This window comes from Corvus moneduloides, chromosome 10 (genome assembly GCF_009650955.1).
Source record: "Corvus moneduloides isolate bCorMon1 chromosome 10, bCorMon1.pri, whole genome shotgun sequence".
Classification (NCBI taxonomy): Eukaryota; Metazoa; Chordata; class Aves; order Passeriformes; family Corvidae; genus Corvus; species Corvus moneduloides.
Window position 1 is genome coordinate 24,535,062 of NC_045485.1, and position 23,638 is coordinate 24,558,699.

At 43.4% G+C, this 23,638-nt stretch overlaps 1 protein-coding gene across 3 annotated transcripts in view; it reads left to right on the forward strand.

The window, feature by feature from the left end:
• Nucleotides 1-23,638, forward strand: part of GOLIM4 (golgi integral membrane protein 4) — a 30,204-nt gene that overhangs the window by 2,809 nt on the left and 3,757 nt on the right. Inside the window, exons 2-13 of one of the 3 annotated variants that reach the window (XM_032119541.1) lie at nucleotides 9,752-9,826; nucleotides 11,018-11,067; nucleotides 11,805-11,858; nucleotides 12,362-12,512; nucleotides 13,700-13,782; nucleotides 14,342-14,425; nucleotides 17,526-17,693; nucleotides 18,529-18,858; nucleotides 20,072-20,298; nucleotides 20,725-20,804; nucleotides 21,392-21,504; nucleotides 23,063-23,230. In XM_032119541.1, coding sequence (XP_031975432.1) covers nucleotides 9,752-9,826; nucleotides 11,018-11,067; nucleotides 11,805-11,858; nucleotides 12,362-12,512; nucleotides 13,700-13,782; nucleotides 14,342-14,425; nucleotides 17,526-17,693; nucleotides 18,529-18,858; nucleotides 20,072-20,298; nucleotides 20,725-20,804; nucleotides 21,392-21,504; nucleotides 23,063-23,230 — 1,583 coding nt within the window. The remainder of the gene's footprint in view (nucleotides 1-9,751; nucleotides 9,827-11,017; nucleotides 11,068-11,804; nucleotides 11,859-12,361; nucleotides 12,513-13,699; nucleotides 13,783-14,341; nucleotides 14,426-17,525; nucleotides 17,694-18,528; nucleotides 18,859-20,071; nucleotides 20,299-20,724; nucleotides 20,805-21,391; nucleotides 21,505-23,062; nucleotides 23,231-23,638) is intronic. The other 2 variants (XM_032119543.1, XM_032119544.1) reach the window with 2 other exon arrangements.

Here is a 23,638-nt window from a genome sequence, read left to right on the forward strand (position 1 = left end):
ATGAGAACAATAAAATTAAGGTATTGCATTGGTAAAGTGATGCAACTTATCTTTTCCATGCACCATAACCAGTTTGTCTATAGATCCTGGACTAGAGATAACTTTGGGGCCTGAAATATGATGGAAGCACTCTGAAATCTTTTAAAAAGAAGCCAGTTGAAGGGCAAAGTTAAAGGAAAGGAGGGTGCTGTATCAACAGGGGTTGGTTTCTTGGTGTTCACAGCTCTCCTGGGTGATTAAATAAGACTTTAAAGCTGTGCAGAAAAGGGTACCTTGGACTTCTATTTCCTGAACAACCATTTAATCAGGAGGCTTTTTATTTTTAAATGTAAACTAAAAAAATAAAAGGCAGCTTCTAAAAGTGGTGTCTTTGAGGATCCTGAGGCTGTATTGTGGCTGTGCCCCTGGAAGTCTGACTGGATTGAATCTCTTGGATGACAGTGAAATATCACCTGTTGTCTGACTTTTTGTTGGGTTTTGCTGTGACTGCTGGAGCCTACAAAGGCAGTTGCTTTCCTGATTGCACAGAGAGGAGCTTGTGAGTGCCCCTGTCAGGGCTTGTGAGTGAAACTTGAGTCCATTTGTGAAATGCCTGAGGTTCATGGACACTCCTGAGTTTATGGACATGGTTGTAGTGTAGGACCTGAGTGCCTTTGGTCTGCCCAAAATCTGAACCAAGATCCTCAGCTGTAGCTCAGAGTGCAGCTCCCATCGCTTCCTACTGTCCCCCCTACTGTTTTTCACATTTTTATGGGTTTTTTTAAATCTATATAGCTAATAACAACCTTCTTTTTGGTACTTGCCAGTTCTTCATGCCCGAATGAGCTGTTCTTTCTGTTTTTCCTTGAAAAGCCACCGTTCTTAGATTTTTATCTTTTTCATTGCCTTGTTTTGCTCAAACACAGCAACACGTGAAGGAGGCTCAATCTCCTGGGAGTACGTAGGAAAATACCAGGGCAGAATGCACAGATCACTGGGAAGTGGTGCAGGAAGAGTCTCAGAATCATTAACAAACACACCTGATATGAAGAGAGCTGCACGTGGTTCCGTTTCGGGGAGTTCTGCTCTCTCTGGTGTTCACAGCTCCAGCCACTCCACTGGGAAGTGTTTGGTGGCCCTTGGAATAAGCCCAGGGTACAAAGGGAAGGATGGCAGACCTGGGGAACACAGTAACTGGGTTAGAAAGGCTGGGATCTTAAACTCGCCCCCTTTAGAGGATCAGATTGCAGAAGATTTTGTAAAGAACATCGAACTTTGGCATTTTTCTCTATCAAAGTTCGGCTGGGCGTGGAGAAAGTAGGGCTGCTTTTGTAATCCACAAAAGGAATACCAGGGGCAAAATTTAGAGATGACACAAAATTGTTTGACTGCTGAGAAAACCTAAAGTCATTGTTATCTATAAGGTCTTTCATAGAGAAGCTGATCTTCCCAGTAAGCTGATTATTTTTAAATCTCATTCTTTGAGCACTATATACATTTGAAATATAGAGATAATCTTATTTAGCATTTCTTAAAATGATAAAACCAAAACTTGGTGCTCTTTGCCTCCTTTAAAAATGTGTCAGACTAAGTCTTGAATCGTTGGCCATACAGGAGCAGGCTTCAGTTGCTAGAACAGAACCACACTGAGAGCTGCAGGTGAGCCTGATTGTACCTGTGACTGCTGCAGGATTGAAAGTATCTACAGATGTCTTTTTAGCCCTTGCAGCTTCTGTCTTCTCATCCTCTGGGTGTTAAGTAACCCCTCGTGTACTATTTTAATCTGTTTAATCTGTTTTCATCCCTAATCCTAATAACAGCCTACAGTTAGTGCCTTTTACTATCTTCATTTTTCCTGCTCTTCCTCTGAGAGTCTTAACGTGTCTGATGGCTTTGTGCAATCTCTGCGCAGCCTGAGACTGTCCTGTGATCTTGGGAGCCAGCCCAGCAGGGACTATGGATTTAAAAGAGTTTTCCCTACTCTGGACAAGGTGTGGATTTCCTCAGAGGTTTCTGATCCAGTGCTAGAAAGCACCGGCTGTAAAGCAAATGTGGATTCCTCTGGACCTGTTGTGCTAATTCTCCTAAATCAAGACTCCCTGTGGGGTGACCTGCTAGGAGTTGGTCAGATCTGAGGTAGCTTTATGTGTGTAGAATTGCACAGTGCACCACAGTACTGGATCACAGTTCTGTGCCACCTGAGGGGTTCATATCTACCCTGAAAACTGCACAGGTGCCAAAGCTGCTCCGACATCGTACAGATGTGGGTGTACTTCACTGTCACATCCCTCTTTTATAGTGCCTTAAACTTGTACCTTGAGTTGGCAGAGCTGGGAAGAACCAACACTAATTTGATGGCTCACATGCATCAGACAAGTAGAGCTGCATCTACTGCAGCTCCTGTGTGGTTGGTTGTTCTTCCTAAAACCAGAATCCTGAATTCCTGTCATTCCTATGACTTTCAGGCTGCACATAACACTGCAGCACTTATTTTGATGGTGTTTTGTTGCTGCCTGAGAGATCCATGGTAGCACTGTAAGAGGAAAGGTTGGTTCTGTGTGTACTTCCCCTGAAATGGCAAGGCCAGCATCCCAAATTCTGCTACCTGGCTTCCTGAAAGGGAAAGCTTTGGTTTGTAACCTCCTCTGAGCACCTGGCTGCTGTACCTCCCTTCACATTTTCAATGGATATTTGATGTTCTAAATACTTGAAACACATGAAATGCTTGAAATTGTGCAGAATTTTAGTATGGAAGAGGTATGTGGTGTAAGGTATATTCATATATGCTTTTGCATGTACATATATGTATGTATATAACTAGATAGATATGTGTTTGTTTTGCAGCTCAACGTCAAGATTTGGGGTTATCTGGAATTATCCAGCTTTTACTCATAACCCAAGTACACAGAAAAGGTGCTGGAGCTCTGTTCAGATCAGTTAACTCAGGGAAGTTTGTTTCCAGGTCCATAGCAGAATTTCCATGTCCAGCAGCTGAATTCTGACTTGAAAGATAAATTGAGCACGTGCCCATATTTCTGTTTTTTCATTCCTGTAATCCATGCCCAAGTGCCCTTTCCTTGTGGACGTAACAGTTCCAGGATAAATTTCTACCAGTGCAGCAGCATTTCCTCTGCACCCCAGCTAGTCCCTGGCTGAGGAATCACAGAGCAGTCTGGGGGAATATTGAGCAGAATGAGGCAATACGGTGGGTTTGTTCCCTGGGTTTTGGTGTTCCCCCTCCCTGGTTTAACACAAGACCTGGTGGCCAACATGATGCAAAACAGATCCCAATATTTGTTACTGATGTTGATTTAAGTCTCCTAAAGCTTGTCAGTGATGGAGTTGAGTGGACACTTCAGAGCTGGGGCAGGAGGAGGGAGGTAGGATGGGTTGATGGTGGTGAGTTTGCATTCTGGCTTCTTGGGCAGTCATCTCCTGTCACATACTCCTGCCTGCCTGAATTCCTAAGCCTTTAAAACGACGTTCCAAGCACATTGCCTCACTGGGCTGGCTTTTGCTTGTCAGCCTGCAAGTTTGGGTGGGGCAATTTATGAGTAAGGCTTCCACCCTGTGTGAGATTTGAGTGCCCATTATAGCATCTCTGATGTGCTGGTGAGAATATTGCCAGCAATTTGTGGCTAACGGAGTTCACTTTCCTCTTTTTGGAATGGGATCCTTGCAGGGAAAAAGTCATTTAATGTGCCCTGCTGAAAGTCAGGTGCTGTTTTGAGGTTTGATGGTAATGAAAGCTAAATAAATCAGATTACTGAAAAAAAAGAGCTATACAGAACAAGTAATTAAAGCTGAATCCTTTGCTGGGTGATTTTTCTTGTGATTCTTTTTCAGGATTCAGGGGCATGAATTTCTAGTCTTGTTGGAGCCTGAGGTGAGCACTTGAGGAATCCAACCTGTTTGGATGCTCTCCTTGTTTAAGGAGGGGTCTTGTGAGCTGGATGCAGTTCTGATCTTTTTCTGGCCATGTAGCAGAACCCAAACTTTTTGAGATTTTCTGCTATGCATCATTAATTAAGAAATAAAAGAAACTGCAATTGCTCCACCTCGTCCTCTATGGTTTCCCCCTCCCCTAAGGTATCTGAAATTAGCCTGCTATCTTATTTTCCTGAGGTGACTCAGATCCCAGAGTTTGGCAGTCATTTCCAGGGCTTAATTACAGAGATGATGAGAGAGAAGTATGGTCTGCCTGAGCTCCCAGAGGGCAGAGCAAGGAGCCTGCTCCTATCCACACTGACACGCTCAACCAAGCCATTTTCAGTCAAAAAATCAATCACTAACTCAAACTCTTGATTTCTGGATGTAGTTTGTGCATCTATAGATTGGGGTTTTTTCTTCAAGGTCTATTTTTTACTAATTCCTGAATATAGATATTCATGTAGATCCTGACACCATGTCGATACAATCACTAGACCTGCATAAAATTGAAAAAAAGTCTAAAATAATTTTTGACAGAAAGAACAGGCCCTTGTTTCCTGGAGCTGAGTGTTGAGCAGATCCAGAGATTCAGAGATGACGTGAGAAGAAAACTGTTGTCTCTGCAGCTTTTATCAAAGCTTGTGTATTTTTCTGCTAATTTACGTCTCAAATCACGACACCATTTTTCTTTGAACTATTTGCATTTATCATCACTCCAAGAAAAAAAACCTTTTATCATCTACTGGTGTATAGAAAACAGCAATGCAAGGTGGGATGCTGATCCCACCCGCAGTACCAAGGGTTGGAAGAAACCTTTTGTTGAGTGCACTGGAAATCTTTTCTGGAAAACATGCTCTCCTTCCTGATAAAAGTCAGGTCTGAAGCCTATCTGTAAGGGATTAAATATTTAATCGCATTTAATACCCATTCTCAACCTTATTTTTAGCAGCAGCTATTACAGTTTACTGTTTGAACATGATAAATCCTTCTTCTGTCCCAACTTATCTTAAATCTGTTGTTTCCTAGAGGTGTTATTGACTTCTAAGAAAGGCTCTATGGGAGGCAGGGTGGAGTAAAAGGATTCTATTAAATGTGGATGCTTGCTCCAGTTTAGAAATTAATTTTCCTGTCATCCTTACGATTGAATAGAGGCCACAATGATCTCTTAGAAATACAAGTGTGTGTTTCTGAGGTAGAGTGCATTAATGTGCCAAATTCTCCAGCATTTCCCATTTTTCAGAACTGCAGTGAAGGCAAAACTGGAACCACTTACTGGAGCTTTTTGGTTAGAACTTCTTACTGGAACACTGAGTCAGAGGAACACATGTATTTTAATTGATAGCTCATTTTTGGTGCAGGATCTCTGAAAGCAGATGTTATGCTTTCTCTTAAAAAAAAAAAAAATTCCCTGAATGTGAAGATCCAGATATTAAATACAAACTTTTCAAATTATTAATACTCTGAGCAAATTAAATGGTGTGGGAATTCAGTCAAAGCAGAGGTCATTTTTAAGCACAACTGCCCATGCATGGTGTGGTTTTCCAGGGGGAATTTGACATGACTGGCTGTAATTAGACAAAGCCATTATTTGATCATGTGAGTAAATTGCAAAGTGTAGGAGTTTGTTTGGAAGGTAATTCTCATAGTGCACACAGTGCCAGCTGTGGTTTGCAGAGAGCAGAATGAGAGCAGTCCATCCCTGCCTGCATGTTCTGTAATGAAGCCTCACACACAAATCAGTTTCACGTTACCTTGGTTTCTATTTCTGTCCTTTTTGTGGAAATTCACACCAGGAAACTTCAGGGACATAAATTATTGAATAGCTGCAATATTTTGTTCAATATATGGTAAATATTGTGGCTTGGAGCACCCTGGGATAGTGGAAGGTGTCCCTGCCCATGGCAGAAAAAGATGAGCTTTAAGGTGCCTTCCAACCCAAACCATTCTATGATAAATAGATGGTTTCTGTAATGTTGTTTCCTTGTGCTGTACCTAAAACACAGATTTCCTAGTCTTTATTGTGGGAATACTTCCATTTTTGCTAAGATATTTGCAGTGTCACTTGAATATCCATTTATTGCTAAAGCCTCAGTTGAGTCTGAAATAGATGAAGCTCACACTGTGATGCTGTGGCCAGCATGGCTTGTACTGTGGTGGAGAATCCTGCTGCTTGTCCAGCAGCTACCCACAGTTTGATAATCTGTTTCTGATAAGATTATCAGTAGTGAAATCGGCGGATCTCCTTGTTTGAAAGCAGATTCACTGATATAAATACTGGGCTGGAAGCTTGGGGAGCAGCTCTTGCTGTATTATTAACATCTCCTCACAGCATGAAATGTGTCAGAGGAGGCATGAAATGTCACCTGAGATCAAAATTTTAATTATTTTCATTGGATTAGAGAATTTATCCTACATCCCCTATTGAAGGGATTCCACTTTGGCTCATGGAAATGCTTTACTCTCAGCAGAAAAGCTTTTTCCGTGGGTTCACAATTGAAATGGTTCTATTTGCAGGGCAAGAATGGGGAATGAACTGTTTTTATAGCAAGTCTGTGTTCTGCAGGCCTTGGCAGTGTCACTAGAGAAGTGCCAGTGTGGTTTTACCCCACGCTGCTGGTTCAGCTCAACTCTGCCACAGTGTGAGGGAAAACAACACTGATAGTTGCCAAGGCTATTGAAATCTGCTGGTTTTAAGTGAAAGATGTTACTGTAAGCTTGGAGAATGACTTCAGAATTGTGTTACAAACAATCATGTTGAAATTAGTAAAATTTCTTGTATCATGTATTTTTGAATCCCAGTGTAATCTTAATTTTCCAGTATATAAGGTAATGGGAGCTGGGTCATTTTAGACTCTGGGATCATCTTTCTGATCAAATGATTAATGTAGCATGGTCACAAAATTGCTGATAATGTAAACTAGGCAGTGCTTTCTTTTAAATGTACAGTAATGGCTTATTTGCTTAATAATGGCTTTATTGCTTAGAGGTACAGAGCAAAGATAAGAGAAGGAACCTTGACTGTTAAACAATCTCAATTTCATCACCTCCCTGACTCCTGTGTTGCAATTAACGTTCAGCACTGGTCTGAGTGGTGTAATCTGGGAACATGCAGGGCATCCCACACCTCCAGTCTCCCTCAATTCCTTTTCTTTATGGGGAAAATCTTAAGGACTTGATTTTATTGGGATGAGTTCCAAGACTGTTCAGTGTTTCCTTGTTGAAGGTGAAAGGTCTTTATTGATCTGTGAGGTTACCAGTTCAGTTTCTGGGCTCTGTGAGTTTGTGGTTCTTTGTTCATTTGTGTAGGTTACATTCTATAGGTAATTTCAAGAATTAAACTGATACCTGCAGTAAATCCAGCTTTGGAATAGGGCCTGTTAGCTATTAGATTAGATGACAGTATTTGTCCCCATTTTTTTTACCATTCTGTTAAATATAATGGTGAAGTAAAGTTCAATTATTTGTGCAAAGATCCGTACAAAATTAAAAGCTTACCCTAGGAAGAATTATTTGTGCATCCCAGCCGTGGGATTTTGTCAGATTCCTTATGTAGGTTCCACCACCTCCTGGGGTGGACTTTTCTCGAAAACCTGTTTTTCAGTGTATTTATTTCATTCAGATTCTTGCTCAGACATCTTATATCCAGGCTGGCAGCGAAGTAGGAGAAATCCCTGCTGTAGTAACAAACCCTTTGTAGTCTGGGCTCTTCCTAAAGTTCCTAACTGGTGGAAATAATTCAAATTTATGGGAGATTAACTCCTGTATGTACTTATAAAATCTGACCTGCAAGCTACTCCCCAAAGGAGCAAGTGAGAAAACATGGAAGCTGTGCTTTGTTAATAATTATTCTTGATCAACACCTTCAGTACATTGCACTCGATGGACTTTTATCAGAGAGAAATGTGCTGAGCCTACCAGTAACTGAACTCAAAGGGCAGAGGTGGAGGAGGAGGTTTTTCTTGTCCTTTTTAGCCACCTGAGGGGCTGTTTTAGGACTTCTCCAGCTTTGTCCCAGTATTTCAAGGGTTGGCACACAGCAGGTAGAGGAGAGGATGCACTGCCTGAGTTCAGACTCTGCAAGTGCAGGGTGAAACCCCGAGCTCAGCAGGGATTCTCTGAGCTCTGAGAGGTCCCTGAACCCCAAATCCTGCCTTCTCCTGGCCCTTTCCTGCTGCCCCTGTGATGGGTTTGCTGTGCAGGGTTTCCCCCCACACACACACTTGTTAAAGCACCGGGAGGAGCCGTGGAAGGTGCACTTGCAGACGGAGCAGTGGAATGGAAAATGCTCCCTCCAAATCCATTTGTGGTTTCGCGTGTTTGCCAAAAAGCCTGTTCCACCCCGATTGCATGGGAGGGGAAGCCCATTATGGATTTTCATTGCTCTCCTGAGCTGCTGTGCTACAACCACTGTTCCTTTTGCACAATAATTCAGCGTTCACCACCTTCAGGGCCTGAATAAAACCATCACTGTAGTACTGCCTTTTTTTTTCTTTCTTCCCCTTCTCCAAGCCTGGTGGTGACTTTGTGAATATTCATTGCCTGCTTGTTTTCCTACAGAGGGTGTTGATACTTTGGCTCATCTTGACTGATGCCCTTGACTTTTGAAGATAAATAGCAAAGTGGAGATAGGTGCCAGGGATTGATTAGCAATCCCGCTTCTGAGTCAAAACGTAAACACTGGTAGATAAGGCTGCAGAATGCACCTTGGTGGAATAAAGAACATGTTTTAAGATGCAAGAGGAGTTTTCTGTGGCTGCCAAGATACAAATCTTTATTGGACGCTTCTTGTTGAAGGCTTATGCTCACCAATGAGCAGAAAAATGAGTTTCCTAGTTTTGATGGAAAAATCACTCATTGTTTTAATACAAATTAATAACTCATTAAAAGAATGCAAATTGTACTTTGGCAGTGAAAGGCATTTGTGTTAAACTGAGCTTAAGCACATGTAATTGTACTATTAAACACATATAATTGTATATTTCCATGAGTTTCAATCAATATCTTTGCTGCAAACTTGGCTGTTTCAGATAATGAGAGGTGAGGAAAGGGTAAATAGGGTCTGATGTGCCACCTCCCAAACTCCATGTCCAAAGCACAGGCTGAATGAAATCCTGCTTTACTGGCGGCCAAATGGGGAACTTTGTGCCAGAGGATGTTGGATGTCCTGAACACACCTGGATACAACAAACAAAGTCATAAATGTAACCCCCATTTTGGGATGGTGTCTGCAAAGGAATCATGGGCAGCTTGGACAGTCTTTGGGAGTCATTTTTTCTGGGAGACAGTGCAAAGGAATGCTGTATTCCCAGTTCTTGGAAGAATTCAGGGTGGCTCCCGGGTTCCCCATGCCTCAGCCCAGGCAGCCTGTCCAGTGCCCTGCTGCACCTCTGCCCTTGGGCATCTCCCTTCCCTCTTTGTGACGCTTCGTGTGCTGCCAGGAATTCCTCTGGCAGCAGAGCTGTCCTGTCTTATTCCCTTGTCTCTGTGCAAACAAGGCAGGGGAGGAGAGAAACGTGGAAAATGTCCCTGCATTCCTGAGAAGGGAAGAGGGTTTGGTAGCTCCACCACAGCTGGCTGCCTCCATAAACAAATCCCTCGCCTGCTTATCCCATTCCATGTTTAGCAATGCAAATAACCCAGGATTTGGGATCGATAAAGCGTGCAAAAAGGAAAAAAGTTCCTGTCACAGGGGATACAAACTGCCCTTTGTCCCATGACCTCATTCCACTTGGATTTTCCTGGTGTATTCCGTGCCAGCACTCACTGGGTGTGTTGGGGTGGGTGGTGTGGGGTTTGTGCCTGTTACTTTTTAAAGGGATTTGTACAAAATTTCTCTTCTCAGTTGTGTATGAGCACCGGTCAAGATTAGAAAAGTCATTACAAAAGGAAAGGCTGGAACATAAGAAAGCGAAGGAAGGTAAAAATGTGCTTTTCACTTTGACATTTAACTTGATTATAGTAGAAAGTAATTTCAAATGGTTTTTCTTCAATTTTAAATGAGCTGGATAATATATTAGCAATATATTAGGATCCACTTGGCAGAGTTGTGCTGGTCTTTTGCTAGTTCTTTTTTATTTAATCTTTTTTAATCAGATCTTTTAAAAAGCAATCATCTTTTAAATACTATTTACAAATGACTGCAACATGAAGTAATATACCCAGAGACTATGTTTGTATCCATGTGCATAAAAAATCCAACACTGTGGGGTATGGGCATGTGTAAATGCTGTCCTGGCATGCCAAAAATTCAAAACTTGTACCAAAACCGTGGGATCTTTTCCTGCATTCCATCAACGGGAAGTTAAAGTTGGAATCTGTACCTTTACGTGTTCTTTGGGGTGAGCACATGCTTACGTGCCTTTTCCTGATTAACACTAAATTCTAGGTGTGTGTGAGGGGCAAACACAAATTGTACTTCTTAGACCTCTGCCCTCTGTGCAAGTTCAGCAGGATCCCATCCTCTGAGTTTCCTCAGTCTCTAAATTCACTGCAAATTTTAGAGTAGAGCCTCTATTCTTCCTAAAACTGAGGACTCAGCTGCTGAATTAAAAATATTACTGTAGCAAAGCTGACAAGGAGGAATAAACGATTCTCACCGTGCAGGTCTCAGTGGGTTTCTGGTGCCATCTAGTGTAGAATGGTCCTGCTGCTACCCGAGGGTGAGACACCTTTTCAAACCCTGAAAAGAGAGAGGATCGAGGAGCAAATGAGGAAATGTTTTATTATTTCCAAGAATACACGATTTATAAATATCCTTTTCCTTTTGAATGATGCTCTTGGGCCTCTGCTGGGATAGTTAATGTAACAGATTTAATTACCCATCTGTAGTCTTGAGCGTGAACTCTGCATCTCTCACTGTAATATGAAACTTTAAAGTGAAGATATATTATGAAATTTCTAAAAGAAAATATTTTGTCAAAAATTGTGCATTTTGTCAAATTCTCTATAGGTTGTTTTTCTGTTTTTTTTAAGATCCTTTTGAAAATTGTTTCTGCATAAATGTTCAGCTCTTAAAGAGAATTTATGTACCCAACAGCTGAGTTATTCAAGCACAGATTCTCATCCTCCTGGTGTTTTTTTCATCAGTACTTTTCCTTTTATGTTGCAGATTTTCTTGTTTATAAACTAGAAGCACAGGAAACACTAAATAAAGGAAGGGTAAGTCATCATGCCTAGCACAAGTTTTTAATAGCTGATGCTATTTGAGTTGCAAGGAAAAGGAAATGCTTTGCAATTATGACTGTTCAAAGGAAGAGATCTTGCAAAATACTAATTGAAAGAGCTCTCACTTATCCCAGTTCTACTCTGCATTCATAAGTGCTCTCCAATTCCTAATTATTTGAGCTATAGTGGGAGATACTAATATCTCTCCAGAAAATTAATTCAGAAAATAATCCCCTGTTTATATTACGGTAGTTCAAACGTAATGTTGTTATATTTAAGGGGAAAGGGGAATAAGAAGGTGTTAGAAATCTTTTTGTAGCTTAGCCCCCAGGGAAAAGAACAGTGACAGCTTTCTAACACATGGGCTTTGAACTGGAAAGTATAAAAACATCAAGAAACTTTGTTTTATGTACCAAGTGCCAGAAGGAAAGCTCTATCTGGCAGAGGATCCAGAGACCTGTAGAGAACTCTTCATAAAGCAAGTAAATTAGGATTTTATGGCTATTTCATGTTGAAACTGGGGAGCAGTTTGGGAGCTGAGTAACAGGAGTTAAAATAGGTTGTTGCTGCAGTAGGTGCAGAGTGTAGGAGCTTGCTCTGCTCCAAAGCCAGGGGAGAGATGGATTTGTTTCCTGGGGAGCTGCATCCCTTGGCTGGTGACTCCCAAAAGCTGCATGTGCAGAGCTCAGGGGGATGCCAGGGGGTTTAACACGAGTGCTTTTGTTTTGCAGCAAGACTCAAACAGCAGATACAGCGCCCTGAGTGTGCAGCACCAGATGCTGAAGGTGGGTGACTGGGACAGCAGGGCCCCCTGAGGAACTGCTTGTGCTGGGGAGACACGGCCTGGCTGGGCTCTGGTATCACTGCAGAGTGGCAGGGTGTGGGCAGTGCCTTCCTCTTACTTTTGAAAGGTGGTTTCCTGCAGTTTTTCCTTGTCAGGCTTTCCAGTGGGTAATTTAATCTTACCAGATGCAATTACTTGTAGGGAACATCGACTTATCAGCCCTCGCGTCGTTTGACACGTAGGGGTTTTCTTAGACACATTCAGCAGCTCCCAGGGGGACAGTGCAGCTCTGGGATGAGGTGACACAGCCCTGGAACAGGAGCCTGCTCATCACAGAGATCATTCTGTGTTTGAAAGGAGCTGCAATGTGCATGCTTTGAATAATAACCTTCCTGTTATGAATGCTTCCTATTCATCTGCACTTATTAAACAAATTGCCAAAGACAATATTAGCCAGATGTGCAGATACAGAGCTGTTCCAGTGTCCCAACTTGGTATTTGCAGAGTCAACACGAAGAACTAAAGAAACAGCACGCTGACCTTGAGGAAGATCACCGAAAACAAGGAGAAGAGTTCAGCAGGACATTCAGTGATCACAAGGAGCGATACCTGCAGCTGCAGCAGGAAAAGGAGCAGGAGATCTCCAAGCTGAAGGGTAAATGTAACCTGTGTCTGGCTGCCCACATTAAATTGGGTGTTTGCCATTGTGTTGTGTGTGGTGTGAGAGGGGCATTTTCTCTGTTCTCACTCACAGGTCATTTGTGCATCTTCTGCCTCCTGGCAAGTTACATTTTATTGATGATTTTCTGTGGCCTCTCTCTGAAATCTGTTCAATGTGCTCTGTGTTTCTGTCTGGGTTACAGAAATAGCAAAAAACCCAGCACTTAAAAGCCCGTCAAGCATCAGAGGTTGTTGAGCCAGTTTTTAATTTTTAATTCTAAGACTTGTATAAACCTGAAAAAAAAGGTTTGCCTCTTCTTTTTTGTAACTGAAAGGCAATCTAAGAATATTTGCCACTGCTAGCAGAGATGTAATTGTGCCTCTTTATGAAGTGACTTTATTTACATTTTATACCTCCTTTTTCCTTGCATGTACCAGCTCCTCTGGAGCACGTTGCACCTGCACACTTGGATGCTGAATTCAGTTTTTACTCATGGCATCCAGTTTCCTGTTCGAGATTCTGGGCAGTTTTCAGGCCTCTTCCATCCTCATTACACAATTCCATTGAACAAAAGGATGGGGCTGTGTCCATCAGAGCCTTCTTTGCCTCGTGTCCCTAACACAGGGGTTGGTTCTGGAGCTGTTTGCAGCTTTGTCTGCAGAGGGTTCTGCAGGCAGGGGTTGTTTGTTGGCTCCACGTCAACATCATGTAAAAAGTGGGAATAGAAGCCTCTCTCCCTGACCCAGAAGCTTTTGGAGCGTGCTGGCCATCTGGGCATCCCTTCCAAAGGAGTAGCTGGGTCCTATGACAGAAAATTCTCACTTGCCAGATGTGATGTGGGGAAAGAGAGGAGGGTGCCTTCCTCTCTGCCTTCTCAGGATTCAGATTTCCATAGGGAATTCTGCCATCTGCAGCGCCCAGCGGGAGCAGTGATGCAGAATTCCAGGTGCAGACTGGGTGCACCGATAGAAAATTTCACCAAATGTTAAAATTTTCTGCTTGAAAATGGAAAGCTTTTTAATAGGGCTGGGGAGAGAGGTAAGAAAAACAAGCCATACAATTATTCTGCTTAATTCTTACTGCAGCAGTCGTGTGGGATTTTATGTAGATTGTGTTATAGACTTAATTTTGGTGCTTAGCCAGCTTTAAACTTTGTATTTCTTTTCATTTCTTTTCAACAGAATCCCTGTATAACTTACAGGAGGAGAACAGGCAGCTGAGGAAAGCTCACCAAGACATTCACACCCAGCTACAGGATGTCAAGGTAGGCTTTGCACTGGGGAGAACTTTCAAGATCATTAGGAAATATTTTTTCCCAAGTTTTCCCAAGCCTGAAGCAGGCTGTGCTGAAGACTTGTAGTTTCTGTTATGTGAGCAAAAGGAGAGGAATAGGCTGAATTGGATTTGTCTTTGGCCACCTGCATTTTAAGTACATGCCCATTAAAAAAAAAAAAAAAAATAGTACAGATTACAATTGGGAATTTGATTTTAGAAGTTCAGAATTGAGTTTTGGCAAAACTCAATGCCTAATTTTTTAGCTCTGGTTTTTTTTTTTTAATGTTCATCAACATCTACCCCTACTTCTAATTTTATTTTAGTTACACAAACCCTGGCCTCCAAACTACCTTCCCTGGTGTGCTCGCTTCCTCTGTCTGTTTAATATGCATTCCATGTGAGATAAATAAGTGCTGCCATTCCAGCTCAGGATTTTCTTTTCAAAATAAATTGAGTTATCTTCCTAGTTCAAACCCCCCCCCAGGCTCCCTAACTGATCTTTAGAATGAACTTTGTGTGAAACGTGTGATGTTCTTCTTTTTGTGTAGCAACAGCATAAGAACTTACTGTCCCAGCACAACGAGCTTGTGGTGACATTGGAAGACCACAAGAGTGCACTAGCTGCTGCTCAGGTCAGAAGGAAAGCAGCTCCTGCGGGCTCTCAGCTTCCCAAATCCGTCTCTCCTGGCCTGGCTGGCTGCAGGGTGCTGCATGTGCCTTTGGCATGGGGATCCCAGCGGGAGCGCTGCCCTCGCAGCGAGTGCATGGCACGAGGGGCTGCTCCTCAGAGGCTGAACAGCTCCCAGGGTGGCCAGGGAGCAGAGCAGGCTGTGGGCCAGCCCAGCAGTGCATGTGTTCCTGAGGAAAGGGTCTCTCTGCTTCCCTGAGAGCTGTCAGTGCCTTTCTCTCTCTGTCCTCTCTGATGGAGCTGCTGTTAGTGAGCATCCCACACTCGGACCTTCACATTTATCTCTTACTCGGACCTGGATGCTGCTGTAAAATCTCTTCTTGTGTGTGGCTGGAGAGGTTGTGAGGCTTTCATGGAATTCCAGAGTGCTTTGGCTTGGAAGGGACCTTAAAGCCCATCCAGTGCCACCCATGCCATGGGCAGGGACACCTCCCACTGTCCCAGGTTGCTCCAAGCTCCATCCATGCTGGCCTTGGACACTTCAGGGATCCAGGGGCAGCCACAGCTGCTCTGGGCAATACACATCAGTGCAGCAGCAGCAGAATATAGATGGAGATGTGTATGGAGGAGTGAAAACTCCAGATGGAACTCAAGTTAGTTTTTAAAAAAACAGCAGCATTAAGTTTCTTAAATGTCACTTTCAAGCGAACTATCCACAGCACAAACTGTTGCAGGCTCAATCAGCTGTGCTGGTACAAGCTGTGGAGGCCACAGGGAATCTCAAAGTGGGAGTAATGCTGGAGCAGAGGAAGACTTTTGGTGAAAGATCAGAGGAAAAGGCAATGAGGCAGCGTGAAGTTATTTTTATTCCTGACTGGTTTTCTTCATTTAGGCATTTTCACAGTCCACAACATCATTAGCAGCATTAAAAGCATTGAATTTTTTTTTTTTCGCAGTTCTGCTGGTTGTGCCTGTCAAAAAATAGGGAAAGATCAGGATGATCCCTCATAGACTGAATATCTGAAGACTCATAATCTGCAGTACTAAACCACACTGGCAGCTAATTTTGAGCTCTTCCACCCCTGGCCAAGTTTGCTGTGTGGTGTGTGCTGATAAGATCTGAAATTCCACAAGGCCACATGGAAGGGCTGATTTAAGGTTCACTAAATCCAAAGGGAAGCTCCACACACTCCTGGCTTTGATTCAGGTCTTTAATTAGAGAACCTGTGTCACACAAAGCCTCTCTGTCTGCATCAGGGTGTGACATTTGTCCCGTGGAGACCCTCCAGAGAAGGGTCTTGCACATGCCTTAAGAACAGAAGGTATTTCACACTTTTGTGTAGTGCCTCCTGCAAACCAGCTGCAGAAAGTCCCCAAGGGATTCTTTCACAGCTCCATAAATGATCCCTCTATTTCTGGGTGTATTCTAGACATTGAATACCAGCAGTCAATACTGCACTAACCTGAGTCTTTAAAGCATTTTAGTCGTTGTGCTTTGCCACAGCCAGGCAGATTAATTCTATATTTTAATAAACCCTGTTTTCTGCCAGTATCAGCACCTTTTAAGCTGTGGCCTTGAATCAGAATGTTCAGTTTAGTGACTCAGCAGTAGAACAGTGTGTTGGAATTTTGATCTGGATGGGCACTGTTTAAATATCATGGAATGGTTTGGCTTGGAAGGGACCTTAAAGCTCATCTCATTCCACCCCCTGCCATGGGCCAGGGACACCTCCCACTATCCCAGGTTACTCAGAACCCCATCCAAACTGGCCTTGGACACTGCCAGGGATGGGGAGCTCACAATTTCTCTGGGCAGCCTGTGCCAGGGCCTCCCCACCCTTATAGTAAAGAATTTATTCTTAATATCAAATCTAAACCTTCCGTCCTTCAGCTTAAGGCCATTCCCCCTTGTCCTGTCACTCCATGCTCTTGTGGAAAGTCCCTCTCCAACCTTCTTGTAAATTCCCCTTTAAGCACTGGAAGGGGCTCTGAGGTCTCCCTGGAGCCTTCCCTTCTCCAGGTGAACCCCCCCAGCTCTCCCAGCCTGGCTCCAGAGCAGAGGGGCTTCACCCTTGGACCTTTCCATGGCCTCCTCTGGACTCATTCCAACATATCCCAGTGTGTCCATCTCTCACCGAGTGGAGACAAAAATGTCAGAGACCTGAGTATTAGCCTTATGTTCAGGAAATACTCCTTTTGCCCCGAAGTTTGTCCTCTCCAGCGGTTAACTGGGGGGCAGAAGCATCCCTCTGGAAAGACAGGAGTGATCACTGTGCACTCTGCTTTCCATTTAGGCCATTCTGTTTTCAGGGATGCCACAGGCTCGTGGAGGTTCTTAAACACACCCATCCACCTGTCCACTGGAGCAGCCCAGAAACCCTCTCGTGGGGCACCTTTCATACCCCCTGCCCATCCCAAAAAGTCCACTTTAATTGGAAATCTTCCTGCTGCAGAGCCAGGGATTGGGGTACCAACGCTACTGGATTTTCTGCAAAGCTTCTTGATCCTGATCTTGTAGAAAGTTAAACAGCAAATCAAATGACAACATTTTACTGTTGCATTTCAGGAAGACTTTAGAAATTTACATTTTCCTTCTATTTTTCTTTTTTTCCCTTCTTTTTTTCCCCTTGCTCTTCACCACTGTGACTTTCTTTGCCTCAGTTCCGTATGGTGGCTGTTGTCTTGTCTAACACCTGTCTAAATGTTGAGCACTTGGCATTTTCACAACATGTAGATGTACTTTAAAACTTCTGTTTCTGAAAGAGCTGCACTTCTTCCCACCAGCAAAGGAGAAGTTGTGCTCTCGACTTCCTTTGCTTTAGTCTGCCAGGAAAGCTGCATCATCCCCTTCTGACACTTCTCCTGCTTGGCATGAATAAAACAACTCCTCCTCTTTGTCCCACAGAGATGTTTTTAATACACTTTGTATGCATGTGCACTTTGAAAAGATTTCGATGGATCAGTGGAGAAAAAAATTATATTTTAAAAGCTCCCTTCTCCTCCCTGGAATATCAAGTTTTCTACCACGTGTCCTGCCAGCAACTTCACTCCAAGGTGATTAAGAAATGAATTTGGACACACTGTAATTAACCTGTTGGCTTTAGACTCAGGTGGAGGAATACAAACAGCTGAAGGACACACTCAAAAAAATCCCAAGTTTCCAACAGCCAGAGAAGTTGGAAGGAGGGAATGAGCAGCCCGAGGCACGGGGCCCATCCCCACACAGCCACCTCCCGGAGCACCACGGAGCTGGGGCCGAGCAGCAGCAGGAGGTAAAAGGCTACAGACACCCCAGACATGGTTCTTACTTACAGAAGGTGCTGAATGTCTCAGGAGTGTGTGTTTGACTGTGCACCTTTGTCAGTTTGGAGGAAAGTGGTGAGGAATGGTTTAATTGTTGAGTAGTAGGAAGATCTATTCATAATTAACTTTTTTTCACATGACTAAGCCAGTTTTAAGTGTCTTTATGTCAGCTGTTTTAAGAAGTTGCCCAAAATCTAAGTTTTTTGAATAAGAAATCTAAAATTTTAGCTATCTCAAGTGTTCCAGAAAGCTTTAACAAATTCTGAAGAAATTTTTATAAGGTTCCAGTGGCACATTGAAGTCAGTGTATTTAAAATTGGCACACTAATGTTCAAGCAGAAAATGTGTAATCTAGGAGTTAAGAAAAACCAGTTGTGATTTTGTTTTACAAGAATTCTTGGCCAGCAGAACCTACAGGAAATAAAAATCACAGAATCATTTAGGTTGGAAAAGAACTTTAAGATCTTCGAGTCCAGCTGTGAACCAGTTCTGCCAAAGCCAGCACTAAACTGTGTCTCTAAAAATACAAGATTTGCTTTGTAGAATTGTAAGAGTTTTTGTTCCTCTTCAGACAAAACGAGGCTTATACTCTGTGATGTAACTGTACAACACCCTGTGTAGCTGTGCAGAGTCACAGACCAGGTAATGACACTGGTTGGCAGGAGTAGCTCATTCCAAAGCAGGCATTTGGCCCTCCTGACAACAGCTCCAGGCTGGGATAAAGGATCCAAGCCTGTCCTTGGCTCTCTTGAAACTGAAATCCATAATGTGTTGTACACACATAATCCTGTGTCTGTTTTGCAGAATGAGAAGCCAAGGGAGAGAGAAGAAATAAATACCCAGGAACAGGACAGGGCTGAGCCTTTCCACGTGCAGGGAAGGGCTCCTGAGGGCCACAATGCCAAGGAGCTGAACATCCAGGAGCAGCAGGAAGCTGGAGAGGATGAGGAGCAGCGGGCAGAGCAGATGGAAGAAGAACGCAAAAAGGAGCTCGAAGAGGAAGAAATGGAGCAGGCAGGGCAGCCTGAGCACCTGGAGGAGGAGCAGGACCAAGCCCCAGAAGAGCATGAATGGAAAAAGCAGGAACAAAAGGAAGAAGAAACCAACATGTTGGGTGATCACTTGCAGTCAGAGGTAGAGAGCTCTTTCCTAACTGATTAAATCTGCAGTTTAAATGGAGGCTTCTCTTATCATTGCTGGCCTTGTATTGCACTCACCTATTTCTAGGCAAAATCCATCTTTTATAGAAAGTTTGGGATTCAGAGCATTCTCTGGTTTTAAGATAAAATTACTGCCATATTTATAGAAAATTTGGGATTCAAAGCACTTGGATGCAATAGGATTCAGGCTCAACTTGAGCACACTTGTACTGCAGTGCTGGCCAGATCTTAATGAATATTAATTCTGCTGATAAAAAGCAACAGATGGGGGGAAAAAAAAAAGAGCAGCAGACTGAATCCTGTCTCCCACTTTAAACCTGAGGCCCGTGGTAGCTGATGAAGAACTCAGCAGGTGAGAGGGAGGCTGGGATGGAGAACTGTCCTGCTTTGGTAATTTGATGCCTCTCAGCAAATTGCAGAGTGTTTCCTTGTCAGAGATACCTGCCTCCTGCAAACACACTGCCAGCTCAGTGCTCACTGTCACTTGACAGGGAATTTTAACTGCCAGACAAACATGACTGAAATAGCCAGGGGAAATCACAGTGCAGCTCTAAATAAAACCAGCAAATCCTGCATTTACATTCTAGATTGGATCTGCAGTGGAAAATGTATTTCACTGGTCTCACTTTAGGCTTTGTAAACACTTTCTGTCCTGGCAGATTAATTGTGTAACTCTGGTGGGATGAGAAGCTGTTGCTGAAGAGGTGCAGAGGTGCAGAGGGTCAGAACAGCAGCAATGGGTTAAGCTGTGAAACTGGAGTTAGTTTAAGTTATTGCTGAGTATAAAAAGATGTGCAGTGTCTCACTTAAGGCTAAAAGCAACTCCCACTGAGATTACCAGTTCAATCAATGGAAACCCTTGCTGTCTTATCAGCCATCAAACCTCCTTTTACTGTGTAATATGTTGGGAGGTTTTATTATTATTTATAGGAAAATCATGGCTTTCCTCAGCCTACAATCTCCTCTTTCTTCCCCATGTCCTCCACAAACACCTCAACACTTCCAGTCTGTGTTCAAAAAAACATTTAAACTTTAAGCAGGGACAGGAAAACTTAAAAATAACTTCACTGTAATTTTGCCTATTGCATGGAGCACCTGCATTTTTTTCCCTCGGGACAGGTTTCTCTGTGCTTGTTTGTGATCACTGAAAGGATGATTAATGTGTGACTAACACATTTCTGTGACAGGTAACGCCAACAAAGAGACAGAAAGCAGCTTATGAGCAGCAGCTGGAGCAGCAGCACCTTGGAGCCCAGAGAGCAGAGGAGGCCAAGCAGCTCCAGCAGCACCAGGAATCCCTGCACCAGCAGAGGCTGCGAGGGCAGCTCCTGAGGCAGCAGCAGCTCCAGGAGAGAGAGCTCCAGCTGCAGAGACAGGCAGAGCAAGGGGAGAAACTCTACAAAAACCGCCTCAGGTTAAATTCTCCTTCCCGAGTTTGTCGTGCTCTGGCTTTTATGTTGTCAGCTCTGTTCTGCTCCCTTGTTCCTGAGGGCAGATTTCCAGGGGGTCCTGTTGGCTAATTCCTTGAAGAGCTGGAAGTTTGTTCCCTGAAATTCAGAGTCCTGACTTCACTCTTTGCCTGACCTGTATCCATCAGGACTGCAGACTCCACACACAGACACACAAGCACAAAGTCACTGTAACAGCACAGGAAAGGCTCTGTTCTGTCAAGCGTATTTCAGGAAAGGTGATGTGAGAAAATACCAGATAATAGAGCATGAAACTGGGGCCTGCTCTGGCAGGTGCTGAGAGAGGCAGAGCTGCAGGTGGGGGGTTTGTTTACTGGAGCAGAAAACACACTTCTGAAGCTGAAATGATGTTTGGTGTTTAATGTTCTCAGCCAACAGGCTCGTTATGATAACATGGACCAGGACATTGTACAAGGGGAGGAAGAGCAAGGGATTCAGGAAGAGGAAGGAGGTAAGAGAGAAGTTCTGTCTCTGCCATGCTCAGGCTCCCTGTGTACTGCCTTGCATGGGAGACTTTAATATTCATTTCATATCCAGATTGGATTCAAGTGAAACATAAACTCGCAATTTAAAACCAGAAGCTCAAATAACCGTGGTTGAACTGACTGACTGAAATAGAGGAATTAAAAAAGATCATATCCACATTCCTGAAAAGAAAAGTGTCCTTTTGACTGAGCTGTTATTACAGGGCTCTGTGGATCTTGGTTATGTTGCTGGCTCTGTGTATGGGTCTGTTTGATCTCTTTAAATTACAGAATCATGGAATGGTTTGGGTTGGAAGGGACTCATCTCATTCCGCACCCCTGCCATGGACAGGGCCTACCTTCCACTAGCCCTGGCTGTTCAATGCCCCATCCAGCCTGGCCTGATCTTTGAATTTCTGTTTCCTATTAGGAGTAAATCAATTCTGTGAGCATGATCTGTTTAGGTAGAGGCTGCCCACTGCTAAAAGCACGTGTGGAACCTTGACTATAGGAGACTCTTAAAAGGATAACTCTAAACTGCTGTCATACAATAATCACCTAAAAAATTCCTCAGCTTATGAACATGACAACCAGCACCAGGATGAACGTGAAGATGATGATCAGAATAATGCAAATGAACAGCAAGAAGCACAACATCAGGCAGAAAATCAGCAGGCTGATGAATCAGTGAGTATGAATTAAGATGCTAAGGGTTGCAGTGTTACTGAAGTGAGAATCCACAGGTCTTGTCTGACATAATTGCACCTTCGAGAAATGAGATAAGCAGAGGTCTGCTAGAAAGACAGGCTTGACAGTTGGAAACAACATCTAAGATCTATTTAAAGGTGTCCTTACTCATTTGGGAAGAAATAAAAGGAAAAAGCTTCCGTGTTGGAAGCAAGGTGCCTATTTCTACATTCCTTTTGATGCCCCTTCCTGGTCTTAAAATCAAGAGTCAGACACAGTTAGAAGGGAAAAGGGATTTTACTTTGGTATTTATTTTAAGGATCCTTAGGTGCACCACGTCCAGGTGGAATGCACCGAAATGCACACAGCAATGCACACCCCAGAAGATCTGGTGTAACATTATACGTGTCACTAATTAGCAGATCTATCAAAGATTCCCCAATGAGAGGCTCAAGTGAGCCCCCCCTCCCCAAGGAACCTTCTCCTGGATGATTCTATCTTAGTTTACAGAATGTGTTCTGGAGAGGACCTTGGGGTCTGGGGCACACTGATCCCTGGCTACGAAGCTTCTCAAATGTTGAGTCTCCCAGCTGAACAAACAAGTCCAAGAATGCAGGCAAAAAGCACTAAGAATACAGAAGTTGAAAAAAAGTTATAACAAGGGTATAAAAGAAAAGGCAAAAAATCTTCATGGCATCACTTTGATCTGTGCTTTCAGTGGAATAAAGGATTTGGTCTGAGCTGGGACTTACAGGTACATTTGACTTCAAAAAATACCAGCAGTGGCCAGGAAAAATGAGAGGGGATGGTATTTTTCATGCTGTCGTTAATTAAAGGCCAACTCAAGAGTCACTGTAACCAGCTGGAGTCAGTGCAGAGGTGTGAGGTTTTGAAGGAGGAAGTAGGTCAGCACTGAACTGAGCCCTCATATCGACTGCACAGAGATCTGGGGCAGGAGAATCACCCTGAGCCTTCCCCCAAAGCCCAGCTTACCTGGTGCTGTGAACATCAGGTGCATCTTCCTTACTCCCCTCCCCTTCAGCAAATTAAGGTGCACCATGAGTATTTCTAAGTGATCTTTGACTTGTTGGCTATAAAGATATAAAGCTGCTTTTACTGAATGATAAGCAGACAGAAAATGCTCCTTTTCTGCATGGCAAAGATGAAAAGTGAGTGTTCTCTTTTCTTGTAGACACAGCCAAGGTCAATAGAGCAGGACAGGCTGATACTGAAGGATTCCATTTGGAGATGTGAGCATTAAAGTCTTATCTTTGTTCACATGGCCTTATCAGGCACTGTCAGATAGTCACTAAACATGAGTTGTTCAGCAGCCTCTGACAGAAGTGCTCAGATTCACTGTGGTTTTAGCAGACAGGTGCCTGCACCTCTGTCCCTGCTCACTGCTGAGGTACCTCAGTGACCCCTCATCCTGCAGAGATTCCAGCTGGTGCCAGTGGGGATGGAGCTGGCTCTGACAGCTCATGCTGCTGCTCCTTCAAGGGAAGTGCAGTTGGACCACGAGCTAAAAGTATTTAACACTCACTTCTGTAAATTTCAGAAGGCAGCCATGGAAGATGTGAATCCTGCTGATGACCCCAATAATCAGGGAGAAGATGAATTTGAAGAAGCTGGGCAAGAGAGAGAAGAAAACCTCCCTGATGAAAATGAAAAGCACAAGGAAACGGGTCAGAAACAAGGACATCCAGGAATGGAAGAGCACTTGGTGGTGGGTAAAGGCAAAGGAGGCACCTCTAGGGCCCCTTCAAGAGGTTAAAGCTGCACATTTCAACTGTGTTGGAGCTGTAAACTCCTCCAGGCAGAGAGAGTCTGTATTTTTATGGTATTGGTCTTTAATGGTGTGAATATTCCATTGTCTCCCTGCTTAGTATGGAAAATCTTGCTTTATTCTGTGAAGTGATTTTTCTCATATTCATCCCGCTATTCTTTAATTGAGGGCAATTTTAAATCACAGAGCTGGGCTCTCACTACTGCTAATGAATGCACTCAAACTTCTCCTGCCATTATTGTTACTTCAGCTTTACAGAGAGTTTTAGTTCCAGAACAAGAAGCTTTAATCTTTAGCCCTCTGGTTATTAGGCAAGCTCATAGAACTGAATTTTTATGTGATCTTTGT